We start from the raw sequence: 15,020 nt of genomic DNA, 5'->3' as shown, positions 1-15,020 counted from the left end.
GGAGCTTACTTGGTCGGGAAGACTGGCATCTTTCAAAATGCTGCTTCTCCCTTAGATACTATATATATTCCGCACGTTACCCATTCCACTCAAACATGCCCACTTAAAAGCGCTTGATGCCATACTTAGAAAATATATTTGGGGGACCAAACGTCCCAGATGTTCCAGACATTTATTGATTAAGCATAGATCAGCAGGAGGAATGGGACTGATTGACCTCAAGGACTACCATAGGGCGACCATACTTACCTCACTTAAACACTGGCTCTCTCCTTCACCAGATATCCTCTGGTGCGGCATAGAGCAAGCCCTTAGCCCGACAAAGGATTTGCGATTGTTCCTATTATCAGACATATGGAGGCCTTTCTCTTTACACCATCTTCCACTTACCCTACAGGCCTCGCTGTTGGCGTGGAGGGACTTACACAAACTGTCGGATACATCCTCCGGCACTACTAAGGTCCCTGTACCCATAGAAATTCTATCCCAAATGATCCCTAATACAAACTATATGAAGTGGAAAGCTAGGGGTATTTCCTACATCTCTGATCTATACCAGGATGATCACCTTAAAACTTTCGCAGTACTGCGAGATGAGTATGCGTTGCTTTCTAAGGATCACTATGGTCATTTGCAAGCAACCCATTTTCTCAAATCACTAGAACCTTCACATGTTCATATTTATATCCCTGACAAGCTATGGAAATATTATGTTCTACCCTCCCCTAACACTAAAGGGATTTCCCTTTTTTACTCAGCATTTCAGGATAAACTTACGTTTACTAATTCCCGCCCTTATATTAAATGGGCATCTGATTTTAACAAGGTTTTCGCCCCTTCTGAGTGGCACAAAGCATTTCAGGCTATTTATAGATCCACGAGATGTGTGAACCACTGGAAGCTCTCACAGAAAATAGCTTTACGTTGGTACTTGACGCCGTACCTTATGGCAAAAATCTCGCCATCTAACTCTCCCCTGTGTTGGCGGGGATGTGGCGAGATTGCCAACATCTCACATATGTTTTGGTTTTGCAAACATCTTTCCAGTTTTTGGGGGAGCATATTCCGGTGTATATCGCGCATCTCGGGTATCTTAACACCAATGAGTCCTGAACTAGCGGTTTTGAATCTAGGTATTGGAAACTTCCCCCCTCAGTGTCGTACAGTGATCACACACTTACTACTAGCGGCCAGGTTAGTGATCACCAGAAACTGGAAGTCCGACCGCTCTCCCAACACCTCAGAAGCTCTCGATATCATCAGACAAAATTACAAACTAGAATCTTTATTAGCTGATAAGAATGGGTCTAGAATAAGCTTTGACAACCAGTGGAAGGCGTGGGTGGATTGGTCCACTCTGAACTGATTAAGAGACAGATCCTTTCCCTCTCTTTGTGGTTCTTTTTCCTGATTGCGAATATTTTCAATCTTATTAGTTTCTAATTATAACGAATATAGGTATGCTATTATCCATGGGTCCCTTCCCTGCTTATCCAAGTTCTAGCTTATTAACTCTACATTACTGTTCTCCTCCATCTCTTACCATCTCTTATCTCCTCTCTCCTCTTTTCCACCCTTCTGTTCTTTTTCCCTTTCCCCCTGCCCTTGCTGATCTCATGGAATTGCACATTGTAAGCTAAATTTTCTTACTCTTGCAGTACACAATCGGTACTTTGTTATTGTTCTTCTTGTGTACAATGCGTTGAATTGCTTACTATTCGACTTTTTCCAATATGTGATCATTGTATACTTTGTATCTATACGTTTGTTGTAATCATACTTCTGTTAAAATTCTAATAAAAACTATTTGGAAAAAAAAAAGAAAAAAAGAAAAAGATCTATCCTACAGTACGAGCCATGAACTAGCGATATTGCCAATCTGGGCACTAGAGACAATTGGGATTGTGGCATGGGAGATCAGAAAAAGATCTATCCTACAGTACGAGCCATGAACTGGCGATATTGCCAATCTGGGCACTAGAGACAATTGGGATCGTGGCATGGGAGATCAGAAAAAGATCTATCCTACAGTACGAGCCATGAACTGGTGATATTGCCAATCTGGGCACTAGAGACAATTGGGATCCTGGCATGGGAGATCAGAAAAAGATCTATCCTACAGTACGAGCCATGAACTGGCGATATTGCCAATCTGGGCACTAGAGACAATTGGGATCGTGGCATGGGAGATCAGAAAAAGATCTATCCTACAGTGCGAGCCATGAACTGGTGATATTGCCAATCTGGGCACTAGAGACAATTGGGATCGTGGCATGGGAGATCAGAAAAAGATCTATCCTACAGTATGAGCCATGAACTGGCGATATTGCCAATCTGGGCACTAGAGACAATTGGGATCGTGGCATGGGAGATCAGAAAAAGATCTATCCTACAGTACGAGCCATGAACTGGCGATATTGCCAATCTGGGCACTAGAGACAATTGGGATCGTGGCATGGGAGATCAGAAAAAGATCTATCCTACAGTACAAGCCATGAACTGGCGAGAAAAAGGTATAGTCTCTCTCCTGTGGGTAAAGCATACGCCAAATGTCAACTAGCTGATGGGAGCAAAACAGTTCTCTAACTCGGGTTCGGGTTCACTGGGATAGGGCAGAGGATCCCATCAATGAATCTTTGCGGGGATAAATGATGAAGTTGGGGCCTCCCCCTCACACAAGAGTACCCTCGGCAAAAGAAGCCAAGGAGGATAGGCATGTTTCAAGCACTGGGAGCTGATCCACATTTGGCAGATACAGGTTAGCCAGGATGAACGTCTGCGACTGGAGTGTACATTTTACAAAGAGGTATCTACCCTCTTGGTCAGTATGGAGGTCTAATGCCGCGTACACACGACCGGACTTTTCGAGGGACTAGGTCCGACAGACTTTCGACGGAGTTCTGACGGAGTTCTGACAGAGTTCTGATGGACTTTCTGAATGAACGGACTTGGCCATACACAATCACACCAAAGTCCGACGGATTCGAACGTGATGACATACGACCGGACTAGAATAAGGAAGTTCATAGCCAGTAGCCAATAGTTGCCCTCGCGTCGGTTTTTGTCCATCGGACTAACATACACACGAGTGGATTTCTCGGTAGGAACTGGGTCCGGCGGAATTCCGGCGGAAAAATTTGAAACATGTTCCATTTCTAAAGTCTGTCGGATTTTTGCAAATCAAAAGTCCGCTACAGCCCACACATGATCGAATGGTCTGCCGGAATTGTTCCGTCGGACCTTTGATGTTGAAAAGTCCAGTTGTGTGTACGTGGCATAAGAGCTACCAGGGTACAGTTTTGACCAGGAGGATACACGTGCCTTTTGATTTAGTTGAGGGTGACGCGCGATGATATGCTGTTGGGAAATGTTTATTACATCGTTTTGGAATTCTATCCACTCGGAAATGAGTTTCTTGTAGGAATACGACTTGAGGTCTTTGCCTCCATAGTTCAGCAAGACAACTGGATCACTTTTCAGGAGCATTTAGGCCCTTCACATTCCAGGACACGAGTTTCAAAGTCATTTTTAGGAAAGCGGGGTCGGGCCATTGACCCTCGCCAAAACTTGGAACAGTAGGTAGTGTGGGATGGGGGGGGGGGGGGAGGAGAAGTTAGGCTAAGGGATGGGAAAGGAAAAGAAGAGGGTGAAGAAGGGCCATAAAAGAGGGCAAGGAAAATATAGGAAGGAAAAGGTGGGAGATGAACTATATCTCCAAACAGAGGAGTACTGCCAAATAGGGCAGCTAAGGCCTAATGGGGGAAAAGGTAAGGCACTTCAGAGGTTGAGCCCTGGGGCCACAGGACACCCCAAACAGCCCCATGCCAAAAGCGGCCCATATAGGATCAGCACTGAAATATTAATCAGTTCCCGACCGGCGCACACGGATGTACGTCGGCAGAATGGCACAGACAGGCAAATGGGCGTACAGGTACGTCCCTTTAAATTTGCTGTCATGCTGATCTCTGCTCCCTGTGATTGGAGCAGAGATCAGTGACGTGTAAAACACAGCCATGCCACCCACAGTTAGCAACAAGCCCCTAGGACACACTTAACCCCTACACTGCCACCTAATGGTTAACCCATTCACTGCCAGTGTCATTTACACAGGAATCACTGCATTTGTATAGCACTGATTGCTGTATAAATGACAATGGTCCCAAAAATGTGTCAAAAATGTCCGATGTTTTCACCATGTCGCAGTCACTATAAAAATTGCTGATCGCCGCCATTACTAGTAAAAAAAAATTATTAATAAAAATGCCATAAAACTATCCCCTATATTGTAAACGCTATAACTCTTGCGCAAACCAATCAATAATCGCTAATTGTGATTTTTTTTACCAAAAATATGTAGAAGAATACGTATCGGCCTAAACTGAGAAAAAAAATATGTTTTTGTATACATTTTTGGGGGATATTTATTATAGCAAAAAGTAAAGAATAATGCAATTTTTCAAAATTGACGCTCTTTTTTTATTTATAGCGCAAAAAATAAAAAATGCAGAGGTGATCAAATACCACCAAAAGAAAGCTCTCTTTATGGGGAAAAAAAAGTATGTCAATTTTGTTTGGGAGCCACGTCGCACGACTGCGCAATTGTCAGTTAAAACGACGCAGTGCCGAATCGCAAAAAGTGCTCTGGTCTTTGGTCAGCAAAATGGTCCGGTCTGAAAGTGGTTAAACTTCTCTTGAGAGTAATAGCCAATAAAAATTCAAAGAATACAAGGAATGGTAGCAAGGGTGAAATATTCAAAACCTTCATGTTAAACAATACCAGAATTCATTAGTTGGAGAGATAATTCGCTCTCCGAGAGCCAAAGCCCGACGAGAGCGAGCTGTGGCTTCTATGCCTGACCCCCCAGGAATGTTTGCTGTATACTGTTGCATGTATTAACCCAGGCAATAAAACACCCTATAGGCCCCCAACATGGGGCGTTCCTGGGGAAGGGTGTCCCCACTGCTAATTAATCTACGGCAACTCAGGAGTGAACCAAATCAGGGCGTGCGTGTGCTGCTGCAGCAGTCAACTGATTTTGCTACAATGGTGCCTTGGGAAAAAAAACAAAGGGAAACCCCCGAGAATAGCAATAAGAGAAAATAAGATTGCGCTATGGACAAATTTTACCTGTTAACTAGACAGGTTAAGAAAAAACTAAAATGAAATGAACTAAAAGAGGTTAAAGCTGCCTGTGCTTGAAACCTATCCCTATAAATAGGAATAGGCTAGAAATCTAAAAAGTGAATTGAGCTTTGGCGCTAAAACCTTTTTGTGTACTATGAATATCAAAATCATATATAAATGCTGATACTCTGAAGAGTTAAACGTGACCTAATGTGGAAATCTCCCAAACTCCACTATATACGTGATATTTATCAAATTACGTGAAGAAAATATATGAATAAAATAATGAAATGTGTGTCTAATATCTTGCAACTCAAACATGCACATGTGTAGTGAAAAATATGGTCAATCAATCACAATTACAAATATTTATGTGCTTAGTGGAAAATCATATGCGAACCGATAATTATGCTCTATATTCAAAATCCTCAAAAGTGACAATCAAAAAAGCATTTGTGAAAGTACCAAGAAAAACCAACAAAAAAACATCATATAATGTCCAAAAAATGTTTTTCAAAGTCGCATCATCTAGTTGCTGGAAAAACGCATGGAACTTTTGTCAGATGAGGAAGGTGAAGCAAGGTGACTAGTGCAGAAGGGTTAAATGCATTCCTCTCCGGTGCGCCACTCTGTGTTAGAAAAGAGATATATATATGCGCTCACCAGACACCAAACCCTCAATGGGTTAACCGAACAGTCACAGTATGAGCCACTGTGCGGCTTTCTTTGGGCTCTGTCTCTGCTGTGCTGTGGGGATGTTTTACACTCTTCCTTCCGTAAATAGTCCGTTTAGCGTTTATACATAAAAGGAAACAGAAGTACAGCCATAGTGCAATACTGTTGTATGAACGTTTTAGTTTATTCAAAATCAGGTTACTCACAATGTCCGAAAAGACAAATCGCTTTAAAATTGATTGCGCCGGCGTTGCTGCTTGTATAACAGTGTAAGGTGCACGTCCTAGGCCACGCCCTACGCGTTTCGTCAGAGCGACGTCATCTGGAGCGGCCATGTTGGTGCACCCTCACGTTTATGTAGGGTGCAGTGCTCTTCTGCGCTTGCGCGATGTATTAGCGCCATTTTTAATGTGGGAATGCCCTATCCGAGCCGCTGTGTGTCTATTATATACTGTGTGCTCTCTTGTAACAGCACCAACGTGGGAAAACTATTTCCTTATTGCAGACACGGGATATACTGTGTTCTGCCGTATATCAATCACAATAAAAAACCTTTCCTTTTTATTTATAATTGCGGACTCCGGGCATGGTAGATTATTAAGCTATAAGGCACCACAACCTACATAATACATTCCGGTATACTTATAAGAAAAATGTCAACAACTATACATAAATACAATTAATAAAATATATGTAGAAAATATATATAAAGTATAAAAAAGGAAAAAAATTTTTAAAAAGGAAAAACATTTTTTTATTTATATAAAATATGTGTAAAAACTATGTAGAAATTATGTTAATAAAAACAATAATAATAATTCCCTAACCAACTGCATACTGCATATATTTCCTGCAGGTCTATCCAAGTACAGGATTTCTATCTGTATTTTTAAATGCAGATTATAATTATAGTTGTTAAAAACAAATTACATCAGACTGTATAGTCACTTCCCTAGTGAATGAATATACTCCAGGAGAGAAAACAAGGAGATATAAAATAAAATAAAATAAAAGTCGAGGAAAGAAGGGGAAAAAAATGAATGGAATCAACTGGAGGTGTGAGTATGTGCATACATATATATGCTTCTATGCTCACACATCCCTACATTAGTTGATTCACTCAAATCAAGAGGGCAATTACCAATAAGGTAAAATGAGTATGTTATGGGGAGGTATCAATATCTATTCATTTTTAGAACATTATTTTAAAACATTTTTTTAAAACATTTTTTTAAATGGAACAAACCGGATGAAAATATACAGTAAAAGGAAACTAGCAATGAGAATAAATGGGAAACCCAGTATATACATATGTATACTGTTTTCATTTGGGAACTTATATATATGACCTCACATAATGTATACGCGTCCTCTTGTGGGGGCCAGAACTTTTTAGGTGGATCTTTTTACTGTGATGCCACAACTTATTGGGGGGGGGGGGAGAAACCTCCTTAGTTTGTGGATCGAATGTTGTACTATGATTTATGGGTCTATTTGGTCTATATTGGTCCTACCTTAAGCAGGTGATATATATTCTAGAGTTTGGACTGGGGGAGTTTTAAAAGTTAGTCAAAAAACAATTCAAATCCAACTCCACGTTCATTCCCTGGGGTTGGAGGGTATCTAAATTGTATATCCATTTGGTTTTGTTTCTGGATATTTTGATGGTTTTGTCCTCACCTCTCCAGTGGGCCCTTATCTTATCAATACCGTAAAATATCATCTGTCCTGGGTCACGATTGTGGTAATCCCTAAAATGTCTGGAGACACTGTGATTGGGATACCCTTTTTTAATATTCCTAATATGTTCTCCAATTCTAGTTTGGAGTTCTCTCGTGGTTCGTCCCACATACTGTCTGGAACAGGGACACTCTATAATGTAGGTGACATAAGTGCTTTTGCATGTAATGAGCTTATTTATTCTATATTCTTTTTTGTTTGAAGATGACTGGAAAGTAGTTCTTTTCTTTTCAGTTTTTTTGCTGTTTCTACAAGGGAGGCATTTGCCACACCTGAAAAAAACTTTTAGGTTACCTACTACTTTAATTTGTTTTGGGGGATCAATAGTATTTTTAACAAGTTTGTTTCTCAATGTAGGTGCCCTTCTGTAAATAAACCACGGTTTTTTTGGTAGGATATCTTTGAGTGTGTGATCAGCTTTCAGGATAGGCCAGTGTTTCTTGATGATGGATTCCACATCCTTATGTTGTCTATTGTATCCCGTGAGGAAAGCAATTGGTAAGTTGTTAATCTTATCTCGTTTTTTGTCTTCCAATAATTTGTTCCGTTCCATTTGTTTTATTTCGTTTTTGAGTTTGCGCAGGCCCTTTTCATCATACCCCTTATTTTTGAATCTTTCTATTATTATTTCCGCTTGTTGTTCATAATCAATGCTTCTGCTGCAGTTTCTGTAAAGTCGCATCAGTTGGCCCTTTGGTATGTTCCCCAGCCATTTAGCATGATGGCAGCTATTTGTGGGGATGTAGCCGTTGCGGTCGGTGGGTTTGAAAAAAGTGCGTGTGCCCAGTCTGTTTCCTTCTTTATATATTTGTAGGTCTAAGTAATCCACACTGCTGTTATTGTAATTACCAGTGAATTTTATATTATAGATATTATTGTTGATCTCGTTAAAAAATTCTTGTAGTTGTTCTGTTGTACCACCCCATACAGAATACCGGATACATATCACGACCCACGGAGGGAAGGAAGACCCTTCCGATATCCGGGAAGAAACCAGCAAAGAGGCCATTACAGAAATGGAGGTTGGAATCCGAGATGGACCAGACAAGACAACCCAAGGAGAAACCACGGAGAATACGAACGCCCCTGGCAACAGAGGAGGGCAGAACCGTACAGACCATCAGACTGGCAAACAGAAAACGCACAAGGGGGAAGAGAGGAGGCCTCCAGAAAAAGAAGAAGAGAACAATAGGAGATGGCATTTACAATCTCAGCCAAGTCGTATTCACAGAGGAAGAACTTAGAGTTTTGGATATGGGGTTGAAATTTGCACCTGATAGAGGTCTGGATAAATTTGAAACTTACATTGATCTCCAAAAATTTGTGAGAAAACTTAACATTACAAAGTTCTTTGGCCCAACAAAGCCAAACACTAGGGATAATGATAACAGTCTATACAAACACTCCCAATTAAGGAACAACTCCACATTTAACCCCAAGGTAACGCAGGATGAAAATATAAAAGTCTTCAAGAAGATGGTGGAGAACGATTTGAAGAATTTAGAAGTAAAAAGAACTAAAGGAAAAAATATATGGGAAACCATTAAGCGGATAGAGAAGCAGAAAGGTATAGTCATTAGACCAGCGGACAAAGGGGGAGGTCTGGTAATTTTAAATAAGCAGGACTACGAGAGGGAAATGGAGAACTTACTTAACATCCCTAACACCTATAAGAAATTGAAGAAAAATCCCAAAGTCGAGTATGAAAAGAAACTTAAAAAATATGTAGAAAAAGGGAAAACCCTCGGCATCTTAAATAAAAAGGAATCCAGATATCTGATACAGAAGGCACCTAAAACTCCAATTATATATTATGTCCCTAAAATACATAAAAATCAAAACAACCCACCAGGGCGACCAATTGTGAGTGGGATCGATTCCTTGTTCTCCAGATTAGGGGCCTACATTGATGGTTTCCTGCAACCGTTGGTAATTAAAGGAAAGTCTTATTTACGTGACAGCAAACAACTGATAGGAGAATTGAGAAATTTGACAATTGAAGAGAAAGATCTACTGGTCACTATTGACGTGGAATCGTTATATACTAACATAAAACAGGATGATGGACTCAGTAGCGTCGAGTGGGCATTGCAACAGATGTCTGACCTAAAACAAGAGCAAATAAAATATTTAACGGAAGGTCTAAAAATGGCAATGCACCACAATTATTTTTGGTACAAGGGAACATACTATAATCAGATCAAAGGCGTAGCCATGGGGGCTAAATATGCCCCCAGTGTAGCGAATTTATTTCTTAATAGATGGGAGGAAGAGCAAATCTATGGCGTACATAGGGAGAATCTCAAAATGTACCGACGGTATATAGATGATATCGTGATAGTATGGGGTGGTACAACAGAAGAACTACAAGAATTTTTTAACGAGATCAACAATAATATCTATAATATAAAATTCACTGGTAATTACAATAACAGCAGTGTGGATTACTTAGACCTACAAATATATAAAGAAGGAAACAGACTGGGCACACGCACTTTTTTCAAACCCACCGACCGCAACGGCTACATCCCCACAAATAGCTGCCATCATGCTAAATGGCTGGGGAACATACCAAAGGGCCAACTGATGCGACTTTACAGAAACTGCAGCAGAAGCATTGATTATGAACAACAAGCGGAAATAATAATAGAAAGATTCAAAAATAAGGGGTATGATGAAAAGGGCCTGCGCAAACTCAAAAACGAAATAAAACAAATGGAACGGAACAAATTATTGGAAGACAAAAAACGAGATAAGATTAACAACTTACCAATTGCTTTCCTCACGGGATACAATAGACAACATAAGGATGTGGAATCCATCATCAAGAAACACTGGCCTATCCTGAAAGCTGATCACACACTCAAAGATATCCTACCAAAAAAACCGTGGTTTATTTACAGAAGGGCACCTACATTGAGAAACAAACTTGTTAAAAATACTATTGATCCCCCAAAACAAATTAAAGTAGTAGGTAACCTAAAAGGTTTTTTCAGGTGTGGCAAATGCCTCCCTTGTAGAAACAGCAAAAAAACTGAAAAGAAAAGAACTACTTTCCAGTCATCTTCAAACAAAAAAGAATATAGAATAAATGAGCTCATTACATGCAAAAGCACTTATGTCACCTACATTATAGAGTGTCCCTGTTCCAGACAGTATGTGGGACGAACCACGAGAGAACTCCAAACTAGAATTGGAGAACATATTAGGAATATTAAAAAAGGGTATCCCAATCACAGTGTCTCCAGACATTTTAGGGATTACCACAATCGTGACCCAGGACAGATGATATTTTACGGTATTGATAAGATAAGGGCCCACTGGAGAGGTGAGGACAAAACCATCAAAATATCCAGAAACAAAACCAAATGGATATACAATTTAGATACCCTCCAACCCCAGGGAATGAACGTGGAGTTGGATTTGAATTGTTTTTTGACTAACTTTTAAAACTCCCCCAGTCCAAACTCTAGAATATATATCACCTGCTTAAGGTAGGACCAATATAGACCAAATAGACCCATAAATCATAGTACAACATTCGATCCACAAACTAAGGAGGTTTCTCCCCCCCCCCAATAAGTTGTGGCATCACAGTAAAAAGATCCACCTAAAAAGTTCTGGCCCCCACAAGAGGACGCGTATACATTATGTGAGGTCATATATATAAGTTCCCAAATGAAAACAGTATACATATGTATATACTGGGTTTCCCATTTATTCTCATTGCTAGTTTCCTTTTACTGTATATTTTCATCCGGTTTGTTCCATTTAAAAAAATGTTTTAAAAAAATGTTTTAAAATAATGTTCTAAAAATGAATAGATATTGATACCTCCCCATAACATACTCATTTTACCTTATTGGTAATTGCCCTCTTGATTTGAGTGAATCAACTAATGTAGGGATGTGTGAGCATAGAAGCATATATATGTATGCACATACTCACACCTCCAGTTGATTCCATTCATTTTTTTCCCCTTCTTTCCTCGACTTTTATTTTATTTTATTTTATATCTCCTTGTTTTCTCTCCTGGAGTATATTCATTCACTAGGGAAGTGACTATACAGTCTGATGTAATTTGTTTTTAACAACTATAATTATAATCTGCATTTAAAAATACAGATAGAAATCCTGTACTTGGATAGACCTGCAGGAAATATATGCAGTATGCAGTTGGTTAGGGAATTATTATTATTGTTTTTATTAACATAGTTTCTACATAGTTTTTACACATATTTTATATAAATAAAAAAAAAATTTCCTTTTTAAAATTTTTTTTCCTTTTTTATACTTTATATATATTTTCTACATATATTTTATTAATTGTATTTATGTATAGTTGTTGACATTTTTCTTATAAGTATACCGGAATGTATTATGTAGGTTGTGGTGCCTTATAGCTTAATAATCTACCATGCCCGGAGTCCGCAATTATAAATAAAAAGGAAAGGTTTTTTATTGTGATTGATATACGGCAGAACACAGTATATCCCGTGTCTGCAATAAGGAAATAGTTTTCCCACGTTGGTGCTGTTACAAGAGAGCACACAGTATATAATAGACACACAGCGGCTCGGATAGGGCATTTCCACATTAAAAATGGCGCTAATACATCGCGCAAGCGCAGAAGAGCACTGCACCCTACATAAACGTGAGGGTGCACCAACATGGCCGCTCCAGATGACGTCGCTCTGACGAAACGCGTAGGGCGTGGCCTAGGACGTGCACCTTACACTGTTATACAAGCAGCAACGCCGGCGCAATCAATTTTAAAGCGATTTGTCTTTTCGGACATTGTGAGTAACCTGATTTTGAATAAACTAAAACGTTCATACAACAGTATTGCACTATGGCTGTACTTCTGTTTCCTTTTATGTATAAACGCTAAACGGACTATTTACGGAAGGAAGAGTGTAAAACATCCCCACAGCACAGCAGAGACAGAGCCCAAAGAAAGCCGCACAGTGGCTCATACTGTGACTGTTCGGTTAACCCATTGAGGGTTTGGTGTCTGGTGAGCGCATATATATATCTCTTTTCTAACACAGAGTGGCGCACCGGAGAGGAATGCATTTAACCCTTCTGCACTAGTCACCTTGCTTCACCTTCCTCATCTGACAAAAGTTCCATGCGTTTTTCCAGCAACTAGATGATGCGACTTTGAAAAACATTTTTTGGACATTATATGATGTTTTTTTGTTGGTTTTTCTTGGTACTTTCACAAATGCTTTTTTGATTGTCACTTTTGAGGATTTTGAATATAGAGCATAATTATCGGTTCGCATATGATTTTCCACTAAGCACATAAATATTTGTAATTGTGATTGATTGACCATATTTTTCACTACACATGTGCATGTTTGAGTTGCAAGATATTAGACACACATTTCATTATTTTATTCATATATTTTCTTCACGTAATTTGATAAATATCACGTATATAGTGGAGTTTGGGAGATTTCCACATTAGGTCACGTTTAACTCTTCAGAGTATCAGCATTTATATATGATTTTGATATTCATAGTACACAAAAAGGTTTTAGCGCCAAAGCTCAATTCACTTTTTAAACCCCCGAGAATAACCTGGGACCAGATGCAGCAGAACACACACCACCGAGCAAATACTTAATACAGTAGATTGCATAATATATATATAGGCATAAAACAAAAAATAAACATAAATAAATAAATAAAATAAACCTTTTAAATACTCAAACATATAGGAGAGAGGGGCACCCGGGGAGTCTGTGCCAAAGGTGTCCGCCATCAGAGGCCCCCCACAGCAGGTGTCCCCCATCAGAGCCTCCCCCATAGCAGGTGTCCCCCATCAGAGCCTCCCCCGTAGCAGGTATCCCCCATCAGAGCCTCCCCCACAGCAGATGCCCCCCATCAGGGCCCCCCCACAACAGGTGTCCCCATCAGAGTCTGTCCCCCATCAAAGCCCCCCCACAGCAGGTGTGCCCATCAGAGCCCCCCCACAGCAGGTGTCCCCCATCAGAGCCCCCCACAGCAGGTGCCCCCCATCATAGCCCCCTCCACAGCAGGTGTCCCCATCAGAGCCCCCCTCCACAGCAGGTGTCCCCCATCAGAGCCCCCCCACAGCAGGTGTCCCCCATCAGATCCCCCTCTACAGCAGGTGTCCCCCATCAGAGCCCCCCACAGCAGGTGTCCCCATAGATCAGTACCTGTCCAATAGATCCCTGTAGCTTGGGCACGCTTGGAGCAGAAGCACCGTGCACATTGCAGGGGGGTGGGGCATCCGTGGCATCTTTGGTTACTAGGAGGGCGGCACTTGAACAGCATTTCTGGGAGTGCACTGAATGATTGGCAGCAGCTCCGGCCAACCGAGAAGAGAAGAGCCGACACACGCAGAGGGGACGGGGCAGACAGGAGACTGCTCCACATGCACCGGACATAAATATTAGTGGAGTCTAGTACTGGAATGTGTTCCGGTACTAGACTCCACAGCGGTACTCAGACAGCATGGATTTCGGGGACAGCGGGAGCGGTATGTGCTCTTGTCAGTTGCCGGCGGGATGGGGAACCGCAGCAGCCGCTACATGCGCTCCACCTCCGCCTCTGGACACAGACGAGGAGGAGGGAGGGGAGCAGCACTCTGGAGCTTCGGCGCCCCCACCTCTGCGGCGCCCAGCACCCCGCGCACCCTTCCTAGGATCGGCCCTGCTCCTCCCCCGTGTGTTTCGAAAAGGCCCAACCAGGCTCGTCCTTTCTTAATGTCAACCTCAATGCAGAACAGACAGGTAAGCCAATATTGTACCCTCCCCCACCAGGTAAATCAACCCTGTATCCAAGACACTGTAAATTCCCCCCCCCCCCCCCCAGAGAGCAAAGATGTTTTTTATAGAAATGGAAGACATTGGACTTATGTTTTTATGATTGATGGAAATAAGGCAGTATAAAAATTAAGAAATTCTTACTGTAATTCTACAACCATGAACTTACCATTTGGATCAGTAAATTTTAGAACGACTCGTTCATCTCTCGTGATCAGTAAATACGATAAGGAAATTGGGACACTAAATACTTCGGTATATTCGTCGGTGACATTTAAGCGGATGTTTAGGAGGTGCAGAGTCGAATATAGAGGCTTAGACAAAAGTAATTCAAATGATCGCCATAGCTGCCCAATAAAAATGTAAAAAGAAGATATATTATTTGAATCAAACGCATACTATTATAAAAGGATGAATGTGCTAATGATCACAAACACCCCGCTATAAGTCATTGAAACACACATTTACCTAAATATCGGGGATCTCCAACCTTCTCAGTACAGGGGCCACAGTGTATATTTTACAAACATTCTTGGTCATAAAAAATCTTTTTTACTTGGAGTTTTTTTGGGCTGGACTGGGACAAAAAATTTGCCCTGGACTTAATCATGACCGGCCCACTTTAATTTTGAGTGTCTCCATCAGCACTTCCCCTTACATCACAGTGTCCTCCCTCTTCTCCC

General features: G+C 40.9%; 1 protein-coding gene across 2 annotated transcripts in view; it reads right to left on the bottom strand.

Annotated features, from left to right (window-relative positions):
- Positions 1–15,020, bottom strand: part of LOC143923366 (uncharacterized) — a 62,566-nt gene that overhangs the window by 23,471 nt on the left and 24,075 nt on the right. For both annotated transcript variants that reach the window (XM_077446988.1, XM_077446987.1), the window contains one exon: positions 14,507–14,684. In XM_077446988.1, coding sequence (XP_077303114.1) covers positions 14,507–14,684 — 178 coding nt within the window. The remainder of the gene's footprint in view (positions 1–14,506; positions 14,685–15,020) is intronic.

This window comes from Lithobates pipiens, unplaced genomic scaffold (assembly GCF_037356315.1).
Source record: "Lithobates pipiens isolate NorthernLeopardFrog02 unplaced genomic scaffold, aLitPip1_a1.2 Scaffold_22, whole genome shotgun sequence".
NCBI lineage: Eukaryota > Metazoa > Chordata > Amphibia > Anura > Ranidae > Lithobates > Lithobates pipiens.
The sequence above is the reverse complement of the archived record's forward strand: the minus strand, read 5'-3'. Positions and strand labels throughout refer to the sequence as shown.